At 32.8% G+C, this 20,372-nt stretch overlaps 2 protein-coding genes across 3 annotated transcripts; both read left to right on the top strand.

The window, feature by feature from the left end:
• The first annotated feature begins 8,500 nt into the window (after positions 1-8,500).
• Positions 8,501-13,706, top strand: LOC126678489 (protein TRIGALACTOSYLDIACYLGLYCEROL 2, chloroplastic). Of its 2 annotated transcripts, none has more exons than XM_050373393.2 (6): positions 8,501-8,616; positions 8,783-9,411; positions 9,514-9,843; positions 10,698-10,807; positions 13,173-13,263; positions 13,378-13,706. In XM_050373393.2, the coding sequence occupies exons 2-6, from the start codon at positions 8,899-8,901 to the stop codon at positions 13,468-13,470; spliced, it is 1,137 nt and encodes a 378-aa protein (XP_050229350.1). In that variant the 5' UTR covers positions 8,501-8,616; positions 8,783-8,898; the 3' UTR covers positions 13,471-13,706. The 2 variants fall into 2 exon arrangements, with proteins under 2 accessions (XP_050229350.1, XP_050229343.1); XM_050373386.2 differs by having other exon boundaries at positions 8,505-8,616; positions 10,692-10,807.
• Positions 13,707-17,098: 3,392 nt separating this feature from the next.
• On the top strand, positions 17,099-18,367 carry LOC126678503 (uncharacterized). The gene has a single exon (XM_050373402.1). The coding sequence runs from the start codon at positions 17,129-17,131 to the stop codon at positions 18,254-18,256; it is 1,128 nt and encodes a 375-aa protein (XP_050229359.1). The 5' UTR covers positions 17,099-17,128; the 3' UTR covers positions 18,257-18,367.
• Positions 18,368-20,372: the final 2,005 nt, after the last annotated feature.

Here is a 20,372-nt window from a genome sequence, read left to right as displayed (position 1 = left end):
GATAGTTTGTGTATTTATATGCCAAAATTAAAAGTTCGTGTCAAATATCAAAAACACGCGAAAGTTGGTGATTTTTAGAGCAATTAAGCCTTAAATTAAAGAACTTAATCTTCATTAATTTTGTGTTAAATAGAAGGATATCATGGCTGGCATGTAAAGGAGTTATGCTCTTAAATTATTTCTCTCCCATAAAATTAATTTATTGAATAAACATAATTTCTATAAAAAAAAGGCATACAAAAAAATTAAATAAATGAATAAAAAACGTAAAAGGAAACAATCAGTATCTTGAATTGCAAACATATGAAAGTTTATGTCCGATATTGTCAAAATTAAAAATTCATGTTAAATATGCAAGAAACGCTAAAATTTGTGATTTTTTGTGCAATTAAGCCAAAACAGTATGTTTATTAGGTGGCGATGAACGTTCCCACGTGGCAATGCTCTGATGTTCACATAAGCATTTTGTAATCGGAAATTCAACTGGTGTTTTAATGGCAAAAAGGATGAAAGTTTATGTCCGAAATTGCTAAAATTAAAAATTCACGTTAAATATGAAAAAAATGTTAAAATTGATGATTTTTCGTGGAATTAAACCAACTAGATTTTATAGTAGAATCCATTTGCTTCCAAAAACAATTTGGATTAGGATCACAAAACAAATCTCATCAACAAATAATTAAAGTAAATTCCCTAATTGTTAATATACATGGCCATTTAATTAATTTATTGAATTTATAAAAAAATCATAAAAATATAAAATCAACATAGTTCAAAAAAATTGTATTTATAGGCCTAATACCAATATATTATGCGTTTTTAAATTGTCCATCTAACTAACATTTGTATATAATAAAAAATATCTTTTATCGTAAATAATAAATACAAATATTCATATAATTATATTTATTAAATTATTAATCAATAAATATCTTATAAATTGAATATTGATGTCATTTATTATATATGAAATTTTATGAATATACTTTTTAAAATCAACCTATAAATAATTTTATTGAAATTATCAATTAAATTCATATGTTTTTTTAAGGATTAATCTCATATAAAATCACCAACTTTACATATATTTTTTATTTTAATCACGTCCTTTAAAAAGTGTTAAATAAAATTAACACCTTTCATTTTTTTGCAAATTTATCACGAATGTGAAAATTCGATCTATATTTATTGAGTCAACAACCGGAATTAACTAGAAAACAGTAAGATGAATGTATTTTTTTGTGTTAATTAGGGTATTAATCAGATTAGCACATTTATTTGGGAGGAAAAAGATACTGAATTTTCTCATCGGTGATAGATTTGGAAACAAATGAAAGATAGTGATTTTATTTAATATTTTTTAAAAGACGTGATTAAAATTAAAAAACTTGTAAATGCGATAATCTATATATTATATAATTGAAAGGACCAACGGAGTCCTCTCATTCATTCTCACCAAATAAAGCATTTATAGAGTTTTCAATTTTTTTAAACTACTTCAATTTTTATTATTAAATAATTATTATTAATTTTCAGTTTAAAAAATACACAAACTCTATCAATATAATTACGTGTTTAAACTACTTCAATTCAATTTGGTGATAGAGATTATATTCATCCTAAACTTATAATTGTACTAATACACAAACACTATCACCGGACTGAACATTTTATAGTCTCCATCATATTTTTAAACCTTTACCAAAATTCTACTTTTTTATTAGTCTCCTTATTTTAATTTCAGAATTGAACTTTTCAATAATGGTGGATGAAGTCACTACGCTTTTTCAAATATCAAATTCTACGGGACAATGAGATTGTGTTAAGAGGGCTTGCAATTTATTATCCCCCAAATATACTATTTATCATTTTTTCTGAGAAAAAATTATTCTATTATTCTTTGTTTTGTTAAATTTGTATTTATTTACATTGTTGATTGAGCCTCAATATAATTGATGGTAATTATAGTAATTTTATTTTTATGTAATACATTTTTGGACAAATTACGCGACATGTAACTTTGTGTTGTTTTTTAATGTGATCTTATGATGTTTATTTTATTTTTAATATTATTATTTTTATGAGAAACATTACTACAACTTTATATAAACTACTTATTTATTTATTTTTTCTTTTATTATGATCATAATATTAATAAAGATCGTAAAAGCTGCATCAACACTCATTTTACCTATCACAAATTTATTTTATGTCAAAATTTGTCATTTAAGAAATTGACAAGTTTTGTTTAAAAGGGATGACATTTGCTAAAATTAGATAATATATAAAACGAAGCGCAGAGGTTAGTGGAATTAAATCCCGACTCTATCTCATTTAGTTGGGATTTCCCTAAACATTCTCAAGTAAATAAATATAATCAGAGTATAGATAACTGTAGTTATGAAAAATAAATTAAATAAATTAGAATTATAACAAATTTAATATATAAATTCGAGATAAAGTTTTCAATAAATTTGTTCTGATAAAAAAATATATTAAAAGTCTAATAATAAACTACTTAATTTTTTATGATAAAATAATTATTTATTTATTTTTCATTCTGAAAATTATTATTGTAGAACATATTCATGAGTTTCAACATGTTCTTATAAATTTCTAAATTATAAACTCATTATTTTTTTATTAAAGTTTGTTTGAAGTATTTTTACTTCTGTTTTTAATTAACTAGCCATCATAATGCCCATCTTTAGTTGTATAAATAATGGAAAAAAATTGTCATTTATGCAAAAAAAATGGATGAATCTTAATATTTTTTCTTTTTTTGGCTTAGAGTAGTTAAGATTTAAAAAATTTAGATTTATATTTTTTGAATAATTGATTATTAAACCATCATACTATTGTAAATTATTCTACAAGTTCATCTCTTTTAATTACAGACTGAAAGAAAAAAATATAGTTTTAGATGATGGAGATGATGATCTATCAAAGAAGGTGGTCCTCCAGTTTAGTTTGGAAGGTCAGTTACTTTCGTTCCTAAACGACTATCTTTTTCTCTTTTTATCAAAAATTAATGTGTTAGTATACTCATAATTGATAGTATTCTTATAATTTGTAATGTGTATAAATTATTTATTATAAATTATAGATTTTATATTGTAAAAGTGATTATTTAAAATATAATTTCAATTAAAATTTAGATATATTCAAACAAAAGAGTTTAAAATTTTATAAATTTTAAATTTATATTTAATTTTTTATAAAGTTATTATTAATTATTTATATTAATATTATTTTTAAATTATTCAAATTAAATAAATTTATAAAAAATAGTAAAAAATAAAATATTATATTATAATGATTCCACGCAAATGCGTGGGTACGCGACTAGTTTTATATAAAATTAACCCTTTTTATAATATACAACATAAATTTTGTTAAATGAACAATAATTATATTTTTTTTTGGTCAATGAACCGAATTATATTGCACAGGCTAAAACGCCATAAACCATTCATACAGACTACATAACTAAGCTGTTACATCCAACAGCTTTTAACATCTGTATCTATACTAAGATTGAGCTTACTACAAACAGCAAACCTGATCTTGTTGAGGACCTCATCCTCCTTTGGATTTTCTCCCTTGAAAATAGCATTGTTACGGGCCTGCCATAAACAATACACACTTGCACAGAAGGCCAACCTGCTAATATTGTTCCTAATATTCCTGCCCTTAAACTTCCTTGAGAACCAACTAACCTCCCTACTCCATCTCAAAGGCTCTCTGGTGATTCCACAACCTTTTAAAATCCCTTTCCAAACTACTTCTGAGAACCTGCAAGCAAAGAAGAGATGTCTGGTACATTCAGACTCACTATTGCACAAAACACAGCAAGAATCTGGTACAGAGCCCCATCTTGAGAGCTTGTCCCTTGTGTTTAGGCCTTTCTGGATAGCTATCCAGGTGATAAAACTATGGCGAGGTATATTAGGCCCCTTCCAAACAAGGTTATACCAAGAGACCATATGAGAATCTGGGGATAGATAATTCCAGGTAGCTTTAATACTGAAAGATTCATTTTTCTTAGGCTTGAAGACCAACTTGTCCCCCTCCTGACTGTTCAAGTTAAAATTTCTGCTAATAAAGTCCCAGGCATTCAAAGTTACCTCATCAGATGCATCAGGCAAGTTCCAACTCCTATTTCTGACTAAGTCTGACACTTTGGCAAACTTAGAGACATCAGCATCTATCATATTTATACCTGGAAAGGTATCTATCACAGACTTTCCAAAAATCCAGGGGTCATGCCAAAAATAAGTATCCCTGCCATTGCCTAATTTGCATTCAAACACATTCTTAGCTAACTCCCTCATCTTAACTATATTTCTCCAACTCCAAGAAGCTGAGTAAGGTTTTGTGATTCCCCAGTAGCTGAGCTTTCTAAGCTTGTTCTGGATTATCCAATGAGGCCAAAGGGAGCTCTTCTCAGTGAGCATGATCCAAACTTGCTTTAAAACTGCTGCATTATTCCACAGTTCTACCTTCTTAATCCCTAAACCACCATTCTTTTTACTCTGACAGACAATATCCCAGGAAATCCCTCCATACTTCCTGCCATTAGCATCACCTTTCCATAGGAAAGATCTATAAATTCTCTCTATCTCTTTGGTGATGGCTTTGGGCAGAATGAAAATCTGACTCCAATAGGAGTGCAAACTCATAAGAACTGAATTGATTAGTTGGAGTCTGCCTGCATATGAAAGAAATTTCATATTCCAAGAGGTAATGCGCCCAGTAATTTTGCTAATTACTACTTGACAGTCTTCCTTAGTCAATCTTCTAGAGATCAGAGGCATCCCCAGGTACTTGACTGGGAGAGAACCTTCCCCAAACTCCACACACTCCAGGATACTATTCTTTTGATCATTGGGAACATTGCAGAAGAAAATAGAGCTTTTCTCCTTATTGACACTGAGCCCTGAAACCTCCTGAAAGTGCTTTAGACCCTCTTTCATACAATTTGCTGATTTCACATCTCCATGGCAGAAAAGGAACAAGTCATCAGCAAAGCTAAGATGATTGAGCTTTAAAGCTTTGCACCCTCTATGAAATTTGAAATCTGTTCTGTCCCCAACTCCTGCTAGGTATCTAGACATGTATTCCATAATTATTACAAAGAGGGTAGGAGAGAGGGGATCTCCCTGCCTCAGCCCTCTTCCTCCTTTGAAATAGCCATATAATGAACCATTAATAGACACTGAATACTTAGGAGTTCTCACACACATCATTATCCAATCTATAAATCTTTTAGGAAAGTGAAGGCCTAACAACATCTCCTCTAAAAAATCCCAATTGATTGTGTCATATGCTTTCCTAAGATCCACCTTCATAGCACAACTAGCTAAGCCTCTATCAGAATGATATTCATGCACCAATTCATGAGCTAGCAATACATTGTCAATTATCCTCCTCCCTGGAATGAATGCACACTGACTATGGTTTATCAGAGAGCTAACACACTTATTCAACCTATGAGATATCACTTTGGTAATGCATTTCAATAACACATTACAGCAAGCTATTGGTCTGAAGTCATTCAGACTAGAAGGAGAAGCAACTTTAGGGATGATAGAGAGAGAGGTAGCATTAACCTGGCCTAGAAGCTTCCCAGATGAGAAAAACTCCTGAATGGCTTTTATGACATCACCTCCTACTATGCTCCAATTCTTTTGAAAGAAAGAACTAGAATATCCATCTGGCCCAGGGGCCTTCTCTCCATTGATAGAGTACATAGCAGCTTTAACTTCTTCTTTAGTGACTGCAGCTATAAGGCAGCTAGCATCACTCTCACTAAGCTTTGGACCTCTATCCATAACCATAGGATCAACATGTCTTCTAGCCTGAGATTTCCCCAACAAACTCTCATAATAATCAACCATGGCATTACTGATCTCAATTTGGGATGTCAACTCATTCCCATTAGCATCAGTAAGCTTTGTAATCCTGTTTCTGCATCTTCTGGCTTTGACAGAATTATGAAAAAAAATTATTGTTGCTATCTCCAAGCTTCAACCAAGATATTCTGGACTTTTGCTTTAAAAATTTCTCCTCAGCAATCAGACATTTCTTATAATGTAAAGAAACAACTCTTTCTTCTAAAAGCAAGTCCTCATTAAGGGGATCTTTTTGGAGATTGTACTGCACTTCCTCAAGATATTTCCTGCTGCCTTGAACTCTGAGGGATATATCAGAATAATTGTTCAAATTCATCTCCTTAAGCTTAGCTTTCAGTCTTCTCAGTTTCTGCAGAAGATTGAACATGGCACAACCATTAACATCAACTTCCCACACTTCTTTCAATATACCTGCAAATTCACTATTATCCATCCACATATTGAAAAATTTGAATGGCTTGGCTCCTTCATTAACAGTTTTGCAGACAGAGGCTATCAAAGGAGAATGATCAGACACTCCAGCATTTAAAGCCCTATAATCAGAGTCTCCATATAAGTCCATCCAATCTGAGTTAACCAAAGCCCTGTCTATCTTCCTCCAAATTCTAGCATCTCCTGCTTGGTTATTGGTCCAAGTGAAATCACAGCCAAATTTCTTTAGTTCATTTAAATTGCAATCATTTATACAATTAGAGAACTCCTCACCACTGTGCTCAAAATTATTTGTTCCTCCTATCTTCTCTGTGCCATTAGTAATAGCATTGAAATCCCCCATGACTAACCAAGCACCTTTGTTATGATTGCTAAAATCCAACAACTCATTCCAAAGAAGTTTCCTTGTATTTTCATCATTTGAGCCATAAACCACAGACCAAAAGAAATCATGGTTCTCCCACTGAACTTTGCAATGAATGCATTGAGCAGATTGGGACATGATGTTGATCTGAATGGTAGCAGGATTATAGACAATCCAAATTCTACCTAACTCAGACTGGCAATTATTATTTATTACCTTCCAGTTTTGAAGACTGCAACTCCTCCAAATCTTGTCAAAATTAGCAGGTCTTACTCTAGTTTCTAATATCCCCAAAGCACACAACCTCTTATTTACAATCAGATATTTAACCTCTGATTGTTTAATTGGGTCATTTAGACCCCTTATGTTCCAAGTGCCAATCATCCCCTGTCAGGGGGTTCACCTTCCTTCAAAACCTGCCTTCCATCTCCTATAACTTCCTTACTCCTCAAGTTGAACTTTCTCAGTCCACTGTTACTAGTAGACTTCTTAGCAATAACCTCAGTCCAGGTCTCAACTACATTACCAAACTGTAAAGTATTAGTCACTATTTCATTAGTAACTGAACCTCTAGTAGAAGTCTCAACAATCTCCTTTGTCATGACTTTGGTTGCAGGTTCTAACACTGGAACTGATGCCTCTCCGATCTCCTTATTCACCTGACATTGCCCCTCTTTATCTTTAGGAATCCAAGTTTTGTTTTCCTTTGGTTGCAATTTGCACTGGACAGTACTATGACCAAACCTCTTGCACTGATCATAGAAAGAAGGTATCCACTCATACAGAACTGGTTGATCAAATTCCATACCTAGTTCATCAATTAGTTTCACATTCTTAGGCAGATATTGATTAATCTCCACTTCTACTAGGACTCTAGTAAAACTGAGTTTGGATCTGTCCAAAGTACATTTATCTGTGTACATAGGTCTACCAATGGCACTAACAATTTTGCTTAACATACCTGGAGACCAGAATTCAAATGGGAGGTTTGTCAACTGAATCCAGATTGGAAGTTTCTGAAAAGTGGTTTCATCAAGCACCATTCTAGGCTTCCATGGCTGAAGTAGCATAGGTCTTCTATCTAAAGTCAATGGATTATCATTTAAAGCAGCATGTTTGCCTTCCTCTGATTGAAAGTTAAACAGAAAAAACTTCTCATTCAATTGCTGAACTGAAAGCAATCCATTTTTGTTCCATCTGTTATTCGCAAAGCTTCTGATCTTGAAAAAATTAGGGTTCAATCCCACAACTGTTCCCACAATCGTATTACTCCATCTGCTAATTTCACCATTAATCTCCTCTGAATGGAAATTAACCACTTTGTTCCCATCAATCACTGAAGGAGGCACGTACCTAAGTTCACATCCAGAATTCTTTGCTCGATTTGACTCGAAGAGACTTGTCCATTTCTTAGGCATTTCATCAAACATCTCGTTCGCATCCATCGTTACTTCATTTTGAATGGGAACCTCAACAGTGATTGTTTCACTATCGAGAGCTTGATCTCTATCTTCAACAATCTCTGGTCCAGCTTCGTGTAAAACCCTAGATTCATCTTCATCTTCCTGAGAAACTTGTTTAGTAACCGTTTTTCTGCTCTTTTTCTTAGCCATGCTAAAAGGCGTATTTTAGCATTTGAGAGAATACTAAAGTGCCCCTAAAGAAAAAAGATATTAAAATTGTAATCTATAAAAGATATTATATTTATTTAGTAATAAAACAGAAAAAATATAAACTAATACAATAAAGTCGATTTATCTATATAGTTGTACATTATTTTGTCTCCTACGGGGAGTTGAGTTTGGTGCGGGGTTAGTGACTCACTTGCTATACGGCCTCCAAATACTTCTTCCTCCCCACTACCATCTCTCTCTCTTACAATTATTGCTGGTCGGCATCAATGAGGTAAAACCCTAATTTCAGCTTAGACTTCAAATTCAATCTTATTTGTGTTTTCTTAGTTTATCCTATATTTATAAAAATTGCAATTTCAAGAATGCTATTTCAATTTCCATATAGGCAATTCAACTGAATGGGTTTGTAAATTTGGTTTTTTTGATTTCATTTTCAGGGTTTTACATGGGGTATGATTGGTTAAACATGAAGAGTATAGTTCATCTTGAATTTTGAATAAAGTTTGAGACAACAGTGTTACTCTAGTTTAGTTGTCTGGTGGTGTAAGAAAAAATGGCTGGGAATTCATTGGCGTGCTCTTCTGTGTTATCTGCATCATCAGTTGTTAAAATCCGTAACTCTTCGACTTTGAATTTCTTGCCTTGTCTTCCATCAAGACCGGAAAAGAAATTAATGAGGATAAGAGCTATGTCAGCTGATGCAGAACAAAACCCGGCATCTTCCTCTAATGAGAAGAAAAATCCTCTCGCAGCTGTTTCGGAGGTTCCAAAAAATTTATGGAGGCAAACATTGAAGCCGTTAAGTGATTTTGGGTTTGGCCGGCGGAGCGTATGGGAAGGTGGGGTGGGATTGTTTCTTGTGTCTGGTGCGGTGCTTCTTGCACTTAGTTTGGCTTGGTTGAGAGGGTTTCAGTTGCGTTCTAAGTTCAGGAAGTACACTGCTGTCCTCGATTTTTCTCAAGCTTGTGGAATTTGTACTGGAACCCCGGTTAGGATTAGAGGGGTTACTGTCGGTAATGTCATCAAAGTTAATCCGTCTTTGAGAAGTATTGAAGCAGTTGTTGAGGTGTGTTAGTCAAATACTTCTGTGTATGTTCTGTGCTGCTGTTATATTTATTGGTTTTTATGGTTCTTACTCTCTTCTATTTGCTTCTTTGTGGTTTTATAGATTGAAGATGATAAAATAATCATTCCTAGAAATTCACTGATTGAGGTGAACCAATCAGGTCTACTTATGGAAACATTGATTGATATCACACCTAGAGATCCAATTCCATCACCTTCTGTTGGACCCCTTGGTGCTGAATGTGTTAAAGAGGGTCTTATTGTATGTGATAGGCAAAAGATAAAGGGACAGCAAGGGGTAAGTGTAGATGCATTGGTTGGGATATTCACCCGTCTTGGACGTGAAATGGAGGAAATTGGTGTCTCTAGAAGCTATCAATTGGCCGAGCGTGTCGCTGCTGTTATTGAAGAGGCAAAGCCACTCCTTATAAAGGTGCGATTTATCCTTCTTTTCTTTGGTTCTCATGTTTAAAATTTAATACCTCATCATGACCATATTGCATTGAGCGACATTTTCTCACTTTTGGTCATTGCTAAAACAAAGGCTTCATCACGGAACAAATTAATGATCACCCGTTATCTTAGAGAACTTTCACTTTTGACCAAAATATGCTGTTAAGAACCAATGCATTTTAAATAATTTGTGGAATAGTGATAGGTAAAAGTTCAAGCAATTGATTGAACTGTTACTTTATATTACTTCTATATGACGAGTTAGGATTGGAAGCAGTATGTTTGCTAAAGCATGAGTAATTGTATTTCTATTTGGATCTTCAGAAACTTAATTGCCAGTTGATGGTAGCTTTGTCTTTTGATTGATCAAGTGCATAGCTAAAGAAAAATGTCAACCTTTTCCCATTGGTAAACTGAATTCAAAACTTAAGAAAGATAGATTGTATGTTTATAAGCTGTACACATTGCTTTGCCTCTTCAGTAACAGTACTGACATGCATAGGTGCATTAAGGCGCAAAGTGGTCCTGGATCAATGCTCAATATATAAATGAATTATGCAAATGAAAATCTGAACGATGTGGCATTAATATCATGGTGATGTGACTTGCATATGCTGTAGATTTATTTTAAAAAAAGTTGAAGAAAGAAAAACGGAAGCTGTTAAAAAAAGTCATTTACTTATTGCATGTTTGGAGGACTTAGTGCTCCTGAATATACAAGGATGTAATGTGTACATTTTCCGAGCCTTTTTAATTAAGTTTATTCAGTTATTCTTTTAATATATAATTTACTCATGCAAAGTTTGGTTTGATGTAGTGATATCTCAGATGCAGGATATGGCTGAAGATATTCAACCCTTGCTTGCCGAGGTTCGTGACAGTGGTCTCCTTAAAGAAGTTCAGAGTCTGACCAGAAGCCTAACACAAGCCTCAGAAGATTTAAGGTTAATTACCTGACCTTCATTAGTTATGTCATTACCCATCTGATTATACCAAAACTAAAAGCTGCAACACGCATCATCTTTAGGATCATAAGAAATTTATCAGAGACTGGGGCTTTACCTGATAGACTCAAAATGCGATGGGCTTAGGTTTGCACTGATATGTTAAAATCTTAAGCTGGCAAAAGGAGGGCATTGTGACTGTGAGGCACCGCTAACCACTGGGCTAAGCATTGCACTTTAAACATAAATTGTTGCTAGATGCTTAATGGTCCGATAGGCAATTAACCAGTTTGTATGCAGGATATATAATGCAAGTTATGCAACACCCAGTTGACTTAATATTTGATGTTGTCTGACTTGTATGCCTCAAGTTTATACTGGCATGAAGCCTTATGTTCTGTTGGCATAAAAGATCTGTCACTACAAACAAATTTCACTTTAGTTTCACACTGCCCACCAGTTTGCTATTTTCAGGATTGCCAGTAGATTTTAGTTACATAAACAGCCAGTTTAATTTTCTTTTGTTATCCAACTTTTGAGTCTCATGTTTAAACTGGCCTGAAGCTTTATGTTCTGCAGAGTGCAGACAATGGCATAAAAGCATCTCTTTGTCCTAGCATCGTTAGAAAACCACAAATAAAGTTGGGTTTGAATTTTGCTTGCCAATCGCATTACTCAATTACTGATTATCATTGTAAGACTTGCCAGTACATTTACTTACCAGGAAAACATGCCAAGTCTTTTGCAAACATTTTTGACATTGAACTGAAATTAATTTTTGGGAATCAATTTTTGCACTCCAACACTTTACAATTGCACTCCAAATTTTTATTAATAGACTAACATACATCCTTACTGCAGTATCTCTATTTTTTGTTTTGTTTGACCTCTCAAATAAAATAAATTCTTCAAATTTATATCTTCTAGAGGCTCATTTTTTTTTTTTTGCTATTTTCTTAAAAATTGAAAATTATATTTAGTACTTCATAATTTAGCTTTATTTTATTTAAGAGTTTTTTTAAGTGTTGAAACTTTTTATCATACAAAATTCAGCAGTCTATACTTAATATAATTTTTAAAAAATTATAGAATATTCAAAATATCATAATTTAAATTCACTTTATATATACTGATTACTAAATCTATTAAGTATAATAAAAATAAAAGCAATGTGAAAAATGATTAGTACTCTATCCATAACATATTGATAAGTTTATTTTATCTGTCTCAAATCGTAGGTCGTATATTTTATATTTGAGAAAAATCAATATTTGATGAGACGGCAATGGTAATATGAATTATGGTGTTTCAGATAAAAAAATAGACTAAATTATTTATATAAGTAACGGAAAAATAAGAAATATTTCAAATGCTAAACATTACGAAAAATATAATTAAAATTAGAAGGCTAATAATCTATATGTTGCTAAATATGGTGTTTGTTAATAATTATTTTGTATGAATTCCCATGGCATCATATATGTTTTTGGCAATTTTTTTTTTTAAAATCAATCACTTGAATACATTTGTGTATTGTGTATTGTGTGTATGTTTATTTTCTTAATTATATATTGAAAATATATAAAAATATGAAATTTAATTTATAAAGTTATTTATTTTACAATGTTAGTTGGGAATATATAAAAACAGAAAAAGATGTATAAGTGTTTGTAAAAGAAAAAGGCTGTATCAGTGTGTTGTCGGGTTTGGTAATAGCAAAAATATTGCTAATGATGGATAAGGGTAATGTGGTCAACTGCTCAAATAGTAGAATGCGAAAATTAAGCAGTGGAGGGTAAAAATTGCCACCCTAATTTTTTTGTTAACATATTTAGCCTAACTATGAAAGATGCAAATACAATTATGTATGGAACTTTGTGACTTGAACAACAATGAAGATTGGATTGCTATGGGGCTTTTAGAAACCATATGGGAATATGTGTGAACTTTAATTGGAGGATACTCTGTGCAGCATTTGAATTTCTTATTATTCTTTACCATTTGATATTAAAGTGATATAAAAAAAATTGAACTCGTCTATTAAAGAAACTATCTATTTAAGTTAAGTTGAGGCTTTTTTACACCTGCAGCGTGAGATATCCTGTCATCTGCTGCATGAATTATTTTTCTTTGTACTGGATTGATCCTTCGCCTAGGTAAATGTCACTACAAAAAGCCCGTTGCAACTGTAAAACAATATGCGTCAAAAATATTTATTATTTATGTAGGGAAACTTTAGAAATTTAAAGGCGTTGGCTTATCAATGCTGTGTTGGCAATTTAGAACTTTATGTAGAATTTTTTGAAGGTGGCGATTCTCTGAGTCATTGTTTTAGCAATCACAATGCTTCATTTTTCTTTTGCAGAAAGGCGCATACATCTATAATGACTCCAGAGAACACCGAGTTGATTCAAAAGTCCATTTACAGTCTAATATTTACTTTGAAAAACATTGAGGTGATATTCTGAACCAAATTTTCTTAAAGCTTTTACCCGCGTTATACTTGTAAATGTTTTGCTATTTAGTTATTGCTTACATTTTCTTTTCTTCTTCTTCTTCTACCAAATTAGAATATTAGCTCTGATATTCTGGGATTCACGGGTGATGAGACCACGAGACGGAACTTGAAAGCACTTATTAAGTCTCTCAGTAGGATGTTATGAAGACAGGTGAAAGATTTTCGTCAGTATTATAGAGAGAAGAACAACATCTGCTCAGAGTTAAAAAGTTTTCGATTAGCATAGAAGCGGTCATGGTCAGAGGTATTTGTTGCATTCTTAATCAACTTATGCGATGTTTCCCTTGGCCTAAGCTTTTCAGTGTAAGCTACTTTGCTGTAGGAAACCTGTGATTAAACAGTTTAAATACTTGGAGAAATAGAATACATCATTAAAGATTACTGGTTAGTAAATTTTTTGTTAGGACGACCTCTTTCCTTGAGACTTCCAGATTAATATTGCAAGAACAGAGATCCTACCATTTGAAGTTTTCTTAAGCCTTATATGATACAATTTACCAGCAAAATTTAGGTAAGACCGAAATTTCGTTCATATAAAGAGTCTAGGCACGGAATTTCTCTATTTCAAACGCATTATATCAGTATTCTTAACCACTTTATACCTGATATTATGCGTTTGAAATAGAGAAATTCCGTGCCTAGACTCTATTTCTGTGAAATCGTCTTGAATATTTATACCTTCATGGTTGGATGCTTTCCTAGTGTTGCTTTTGATGTGGAGCAGAGAGATTGTAGCTGATCATCCTGAATTGCATGAAAAGAAAATGTATATGAGATTGATACTGGTACTGAGAAAAAAGAAAAATACTGTTACTGTAAAACAACACAAATAAAAGAGTAATCTCATTAGACAACAAAATAGAAAAAAGAAAAGAAGTGAAAATTTGCATTGCTAATGAATTCCTGACATTGATGTTCCTTGCATTCTGTGTTTCCTTTTCTTCTAGTTCTCTGCAACTATGTACTGAACTTTTCACCTTGATTGCTTAATCTTTGTTTTTCCCTTGCTTTCTCATACTTGGATTAAATATTACCGTCCACATCTTCCAATTCGAAGGGTTAAAACCGACATCTACTCCACCTGATTGCACACTGAGCATTTACTATGCAAGTATGTGATGATCCCATCATATCCCTTGAAGAGGTGCTCTCCTTTTTCTCTGGAAGAACTACCACCGCAAGGCTCGTCACCGTTTTGGTTTTGCTGCTTTCGTATTCAAGGGATTCATCGGCATAATTGCTAACAAACTATCATCACCATCATCATTACACATTCTTTGCCAGTTTCTTTGATTTCTTCAACTTCTTTGTTTGCATCTTCATGGAGAATTCCAAATTCACAGAAAGGAGGTTCATCGACAGAGTCTTAGCTTCGAAAGGATTCTGAGCATTCAGGCGGTCTTCTTGCATCTTCTGAAGGTAGAGGGGACACATCTTGCATGCCAAGAGCTACTTTCAAGGTTTCAGATATCAGATGTAGGCTTCTCCTTGTCAAATTTAATCTCATATTCCTTTCCTTCATAGTAAACATCACCATACTGTGTAAGTTTTGGCTTAGTTTGATGTCGAGAAAACAATTCGTATGGAATCTCGTAATTAATCCCCATGTTTGCAGCCATCTTAGAATGCATTCGCAGATTGCATTGCTTCTTCTTAACTTACTGCTATCTTATTCGTCACTCTACGCTTGTTTGGTTTCTTGAATTTCTGCCGCCGTAATAAAATCACGAAGCTCAAATGGCTGCTTCACAGTACCGTGCTTACGAACCGATGTCTAGGAACAGACAATATTTCTGTTTGCTTTCAGATAATCAACAATTTAGGATCAGAAGCTGTTGCATCCCAGATCTCGACCACATCAGGTTGCGAACCCCACTTCTTTAGTGCTGCAATGTTCAAATCCGTCGCCTTTTCCCCATTCTATTTGCTTCCCGTTGATGCTTTTTTATCATCAGATTCTTCAGATATTTAGAATCATGTTTACGCTTAATTTTCTCCAAAATGATTCTTGAATTAGATAAACTCATCATTCTCGTCTGTTTGATGGAAATGGAATTTCTAAATTATAAAAATGATTCTTGAATTAGATAAACGCATCATTCTCGCCTAATTGATGGAAATGGAATTTCTGAATTACATTCTTAAATTCTTGATCGAAACTCTCAAACTCTCTTTCTTCAAGCACATACTGTCATACAGAATTTGCTCGTCCATTACCATCATAACTATGGTAATCTATCTGTGATTGGTTTCTGATTTTAGCCATTGTTTAGCTTTTTCATTGTACATATATATAAAATAAACCCAATGCATACGAGGAATTAAACAAGTCGACTACTTGCCAATTACTCGACAGCAACTTAAAAATAAAATTGAGATGGACTCGAAAGATCCGAGCTTGAACTCAAGCCACTCGAATTTCATTTGAGCCGAACTTGATTATGGAGTAAAGAGGTTCGAGGGACTCGCAAGGTTAAATAAGCCTCGTAAACATATAAACTACAGTTCGAACTCGAGTTGAGATTGAAACCGAGATTGAACAGTTCGAATGGCGTTAAGCTCAAACTTAAAAGTCTAAGCCAATTAGAGCTCCCAAAACACATATAATTCGAGCATCACTCAGCCGGTTTACACACCCTTGATCCCTTCAGAATCTGATTCACCTTTTCAGTTATTTCAAAAATCCAGTTGTTATTTTTCAAAACGGTAAGATTACTTTAACTTAAACCGCAGTAAAAAAAGTCAAAACTGTATCTACAAGTAAAAAATTGAAAGGCCGAAAGTACAAAAAAATCCTCATAGTTTCTTAAACAGTACAAAACAACCCTTTAACTTCTTCTTTTTTCCGTATAAATTAACCCTCTAATTTTTTTTGTGAACAAAAAAGCCCTTCCGTCCAAAATCTCTGTTCACGGGTGACATGACACATAAGGAAAAAAATTCAAAAACATTCTTAATGTTTAAAAAACTTACCAACTTTATATTATAATTTTTTTAATCAATTTCACCCTCTTTTTCATTTAAATATTAATAATTAAATAATATTTAAAATTAAAATATTTATTAAAATAAATTAAAACACAATTAAATGAATTGAAACTTATAAACACTTCGAAACCCGATTAAATCAACTGAAACTTAATTAAACATATCGAAACACATCGAAACCCAATTGAATATTAATTTTAATTTTTCTGAAACCTCATCCGGAGGAGAATTCTCTGGTCGTCGGCCTGAGAAATATCCTCAAACAATCTGTTCATGAAGAATAGACCAGCTGATCTATTCTTTGTCTGAGGAGATTTCTCCGGCCGGCGACCGGAGATTTCTCTCCGGGTGCAGTTTTAATTTTTTTAAAAAAAATTAATTAAATTTCAATTAGATTTTGATGTGTTTAATTAGATTTTAATTGGTTAAATTGGATTTTGAAGTGTTTAATTATGTTTCGAATGATTTAATCGGGTTTCAATTGTTTTAATTTAATTTTAATTGGTTATTTAATTTTCGATATTTAAATAAAAAAGAGGGTGAAAATGGTTTAAAAAATTTATAAATATACATTTGTAAGTATTTTAAACATTAAAGCTGTTTTTAATTTTTTTTTCTCTATGTGCCATGTTATCAGTTAACTGATTTTGGATGGAAGGAATTTTTATTCAATTATAAAAGTTTGAGGGTCGATTTGTATCAAAAATAAATTAAAGGGTTCTCTTATACTTTCTGAAAAAATTCAAGGGCTTTTTTTACCTTCGACAAATTGAAAAGAAAAACAGCCACGATCCTTTTCAAAGGAGCATAAATCCATGCTTTTTAATACATTCAGTATCCCCACCACCGCCGCCATGCGCACTTTCACCGCCGCCACCTCGCACACTCCTGCGGCCGCAGCCGGATTCCGTTCCATCTCCTCCCATTTTCGAAACCATAAAAAACTCCAATTCTCATATCCTAAACAATCCCTTTCTTTTAAAACCCTAACCAACACCAGCACATTCAAAACCCTATCTCCTCTCAAATCCTCCACTTCCTCCGCCGATCTATCTCCCACCGACTCTTCCAACACCGCGATCTCCACCTTCACAACCACAACCTCCTCTCTCAAATCTCGCCTCCGAAATGGCGAAGTTCTCTACGGAATCTTCCTCCTTAGCTTCTCTCCCACTCTCGCCGAAATCTCCGGCCTCGCCGGATACGACTTCGCCGTCGTCGACATGGAGCACGGTCCCGGAGGAATAACCGAAGCACTCAACTGTCTCCGAGCACTCGCCGCCACTCAAACGCCGGCGATCATCCGATTACCGGAAACCTGCCCTACCTGGGCGAAAAAGGCGCTAGATCTCGGTCCAGACGGAATAATGTTCCCGATGATCGAAAGTTCAAAAATGGCGAAAAAAGCGGTGTCGTATTGCCGTTTTCCGCCGAAAGGCATACGTGGATCCGCCCACACAGTAGTACGAGCATCGAGTTACGGAATCGACGAGGGGTATTTAAGTAATTACGAAGATGAGTTGTTAATTATGTGTCAAGTAGAGAGCGAAGACGGTGCTAAAAAGGCCGACGAAATCGCAGCCGTTGATGGGGTTGATTGTATACAAATGGGACCGTTGGATTTAAGTGCTAGCATGGGGTACTTATGGGACCCGGGGCATAAGAAAGTTAAAGAAATGATGAGAGTTGCTGAGAAAGGTGTGTTAGGATCCGACCCGAAAAATAAAAATGGGGCCTACTTGGCCGGGTTTTCTATGCCGTATGATGGGCCCACTAATTTGAAATCAAGAGGTTATCAGATGGTGACTGGGACCGTTGATGTTGGGCTGTTTAGAAGTGCTGCCGTTGATGATGTTAAGAAGTTTAAGATGAGTTTGGTTCAAGGGTCTGATGATGAGGAGGAGCATGGTAAGGATACTGATGAGAAGTACTGGAGTGAGTGAATTTAGATTTTTTTTAATTTTAATTTGGGTTAAATAATGATGTAAAACGGTGCGTTTTGTCTGTCTTCTGGTGGGACTTTTTAATGCAGTGGTTAGTTAACTTTTTTCTGATTTAGGTTGTTAATTTTATGATTTTTATTTGCAAGAAAGAAGACGATCTTAACATCTTAGCTGGTAGATGAAATTGTTAGACAATAGATTGCATTGATTTTGTAGAATCAATCATGCTTGATCAATTAAAAAAAACGTATACAATTCGTATATAATTTGTGTTATGTACGGAATATATACAATAAAATTGTATATGCATATTATCTAGATTTATATACTCTGAAGCACGGAAACTTCGACGAAGTTGCGTGTCCCGTTTCGGTAACGTTTTAGAAACCGGGAACTCTCAGAAACTCTTGGAAACTTATAAGGTAATGTTTCAGGCCGTTTTCGTAAATAAAAAAGTTATAAAAAAACCTAAAATATTTTTAATAAATAATTTTCTGATACAATTACTCACAATTTTTATTGTTCATGTTATCTATTACAAAATTTATCTTTTTATTTTTATTAGATTCAATTATGTTTAATTTATTTTATAAATTGGCATAAATGTATAAATAAAATTTAATATATATAGTATTTTTAATTTTTAATTTTATAAATTTATCCCTATATTGTTATTATTTACACGTTTTCCCCACATTTCGTGTCCATTTAAAAAAAAATACCGTTTTTGTGTGTCCGTTTCGTGTCGTTTCCGTTTTCTGTTTCTGTTTCTGTTTCCGTGCTACCTAGTTTATATACGAAATTTGTATTGAATATATACGAAATTTGTACTGAATGTATATAAAATTATATTTTTGTATATAAAAAAAATTATATTTTTGTAAATATTTTTAAAAATATGGTATTGTTTTCTATTTTTCCGGTATTCGCGCAAAACCCCCATGGATATTGAGCGTTCATGCATTCTTGTTGCATCTTACAAAGATAGAAGTAACCTATCTTGCAGACAAACGGACTTTCAGGGTTTCAGATATCAAATTTATTCATTTCCTCTATAAAAAAACATCCAACATAATGAGTAAATAGAAGCATGCCACCTAAAGCGGTACAATAAAGTGGGTTAAAATTGTTAGCTTTAAATATATTTTCCTTTAAAAAGCCTTAACTTGTTTTCATTTATCTCTTTAAAAGTTTAAATGTCATTTTATAAAAAAGTTCTTTTAATTTTTATTTTTGTTTTTAAAACTAATGACTATTTTTACCAAAAAAAAAACTAATAACTATTCTCCACAATTCTATTCATACGGCCACTATAAATAAGGATAAAATGAAAAAAAGTTATATAATAACTATTTTTTTAGTCCATGTAGAAATGTGGTATGTTCATTTTTAAACGGAACATAAAAAATGATTGTAATGTCAACTTGAGAAAATATTTCAGAAAAATACGATAAAATACAATTAAAGTTTTCCTATCATGTGGGATAGAAAAGAAAAACAAATTTATTAAATAAATTGGATTTAAATTTTGTCTGGAATGAGACGGGCTAACCAACCTAAAACAAACCATAATTTAAATAAGTACACTGTGAAATAAATATATTATATAGTAATCTTATGTATAAGGAATTGATAAATGAAGCATCTTGCTAATTGATACCTTCATATAAATGGAACAAGGTAGATGCTGCAACTAGGGCTATCGAAATGGATTATACGATAATCTAATTCGGCAAACCCCTGATATTAATAAATTTGGATTGAGTTTTAGTAATTTATATCAAAAACATATCTGTCCATTTATAATATAACATAAATTGGCAGCACGGATTGACTCACGAAACCGCTTAATATGTTTATAAAATTTTAACATTTGACGTAGATTATAATTTGTAAAATATAAAAATGAAATTATTAAGTATAGTAAACATAATTATAGTTATATATAAATAAATAACATTAATTATTAGAATATTTTTATGATTTGAATATGGATCGGTAAATTTGAAGTTGACGTCATATTTTATATACTTTCAATTTTTTTACAGGTTAAATGGATTGTTTTTGTATTAGTCGTGTTATCCGCTTATCTTAATGTGTAAATTGTATCATGTCG

Source organism: Mercurialis annua, linkage group LG1-X, assembly GCF_937616625.2.
Source record: "Mercurialis annua linkage group LG1-X, ddMerAnnu1.2, whole genome shotgun sequence".
NCBI lineage: Eukaryota > Viridiplantae > Streptophyta > Magnoliopsida > Malpighiales > Euphorbiaceae > Mercurialis > Mercurialis annua.
This window is presented reverse-complemented; position numbering and strand designations above follow the sequence as displayed.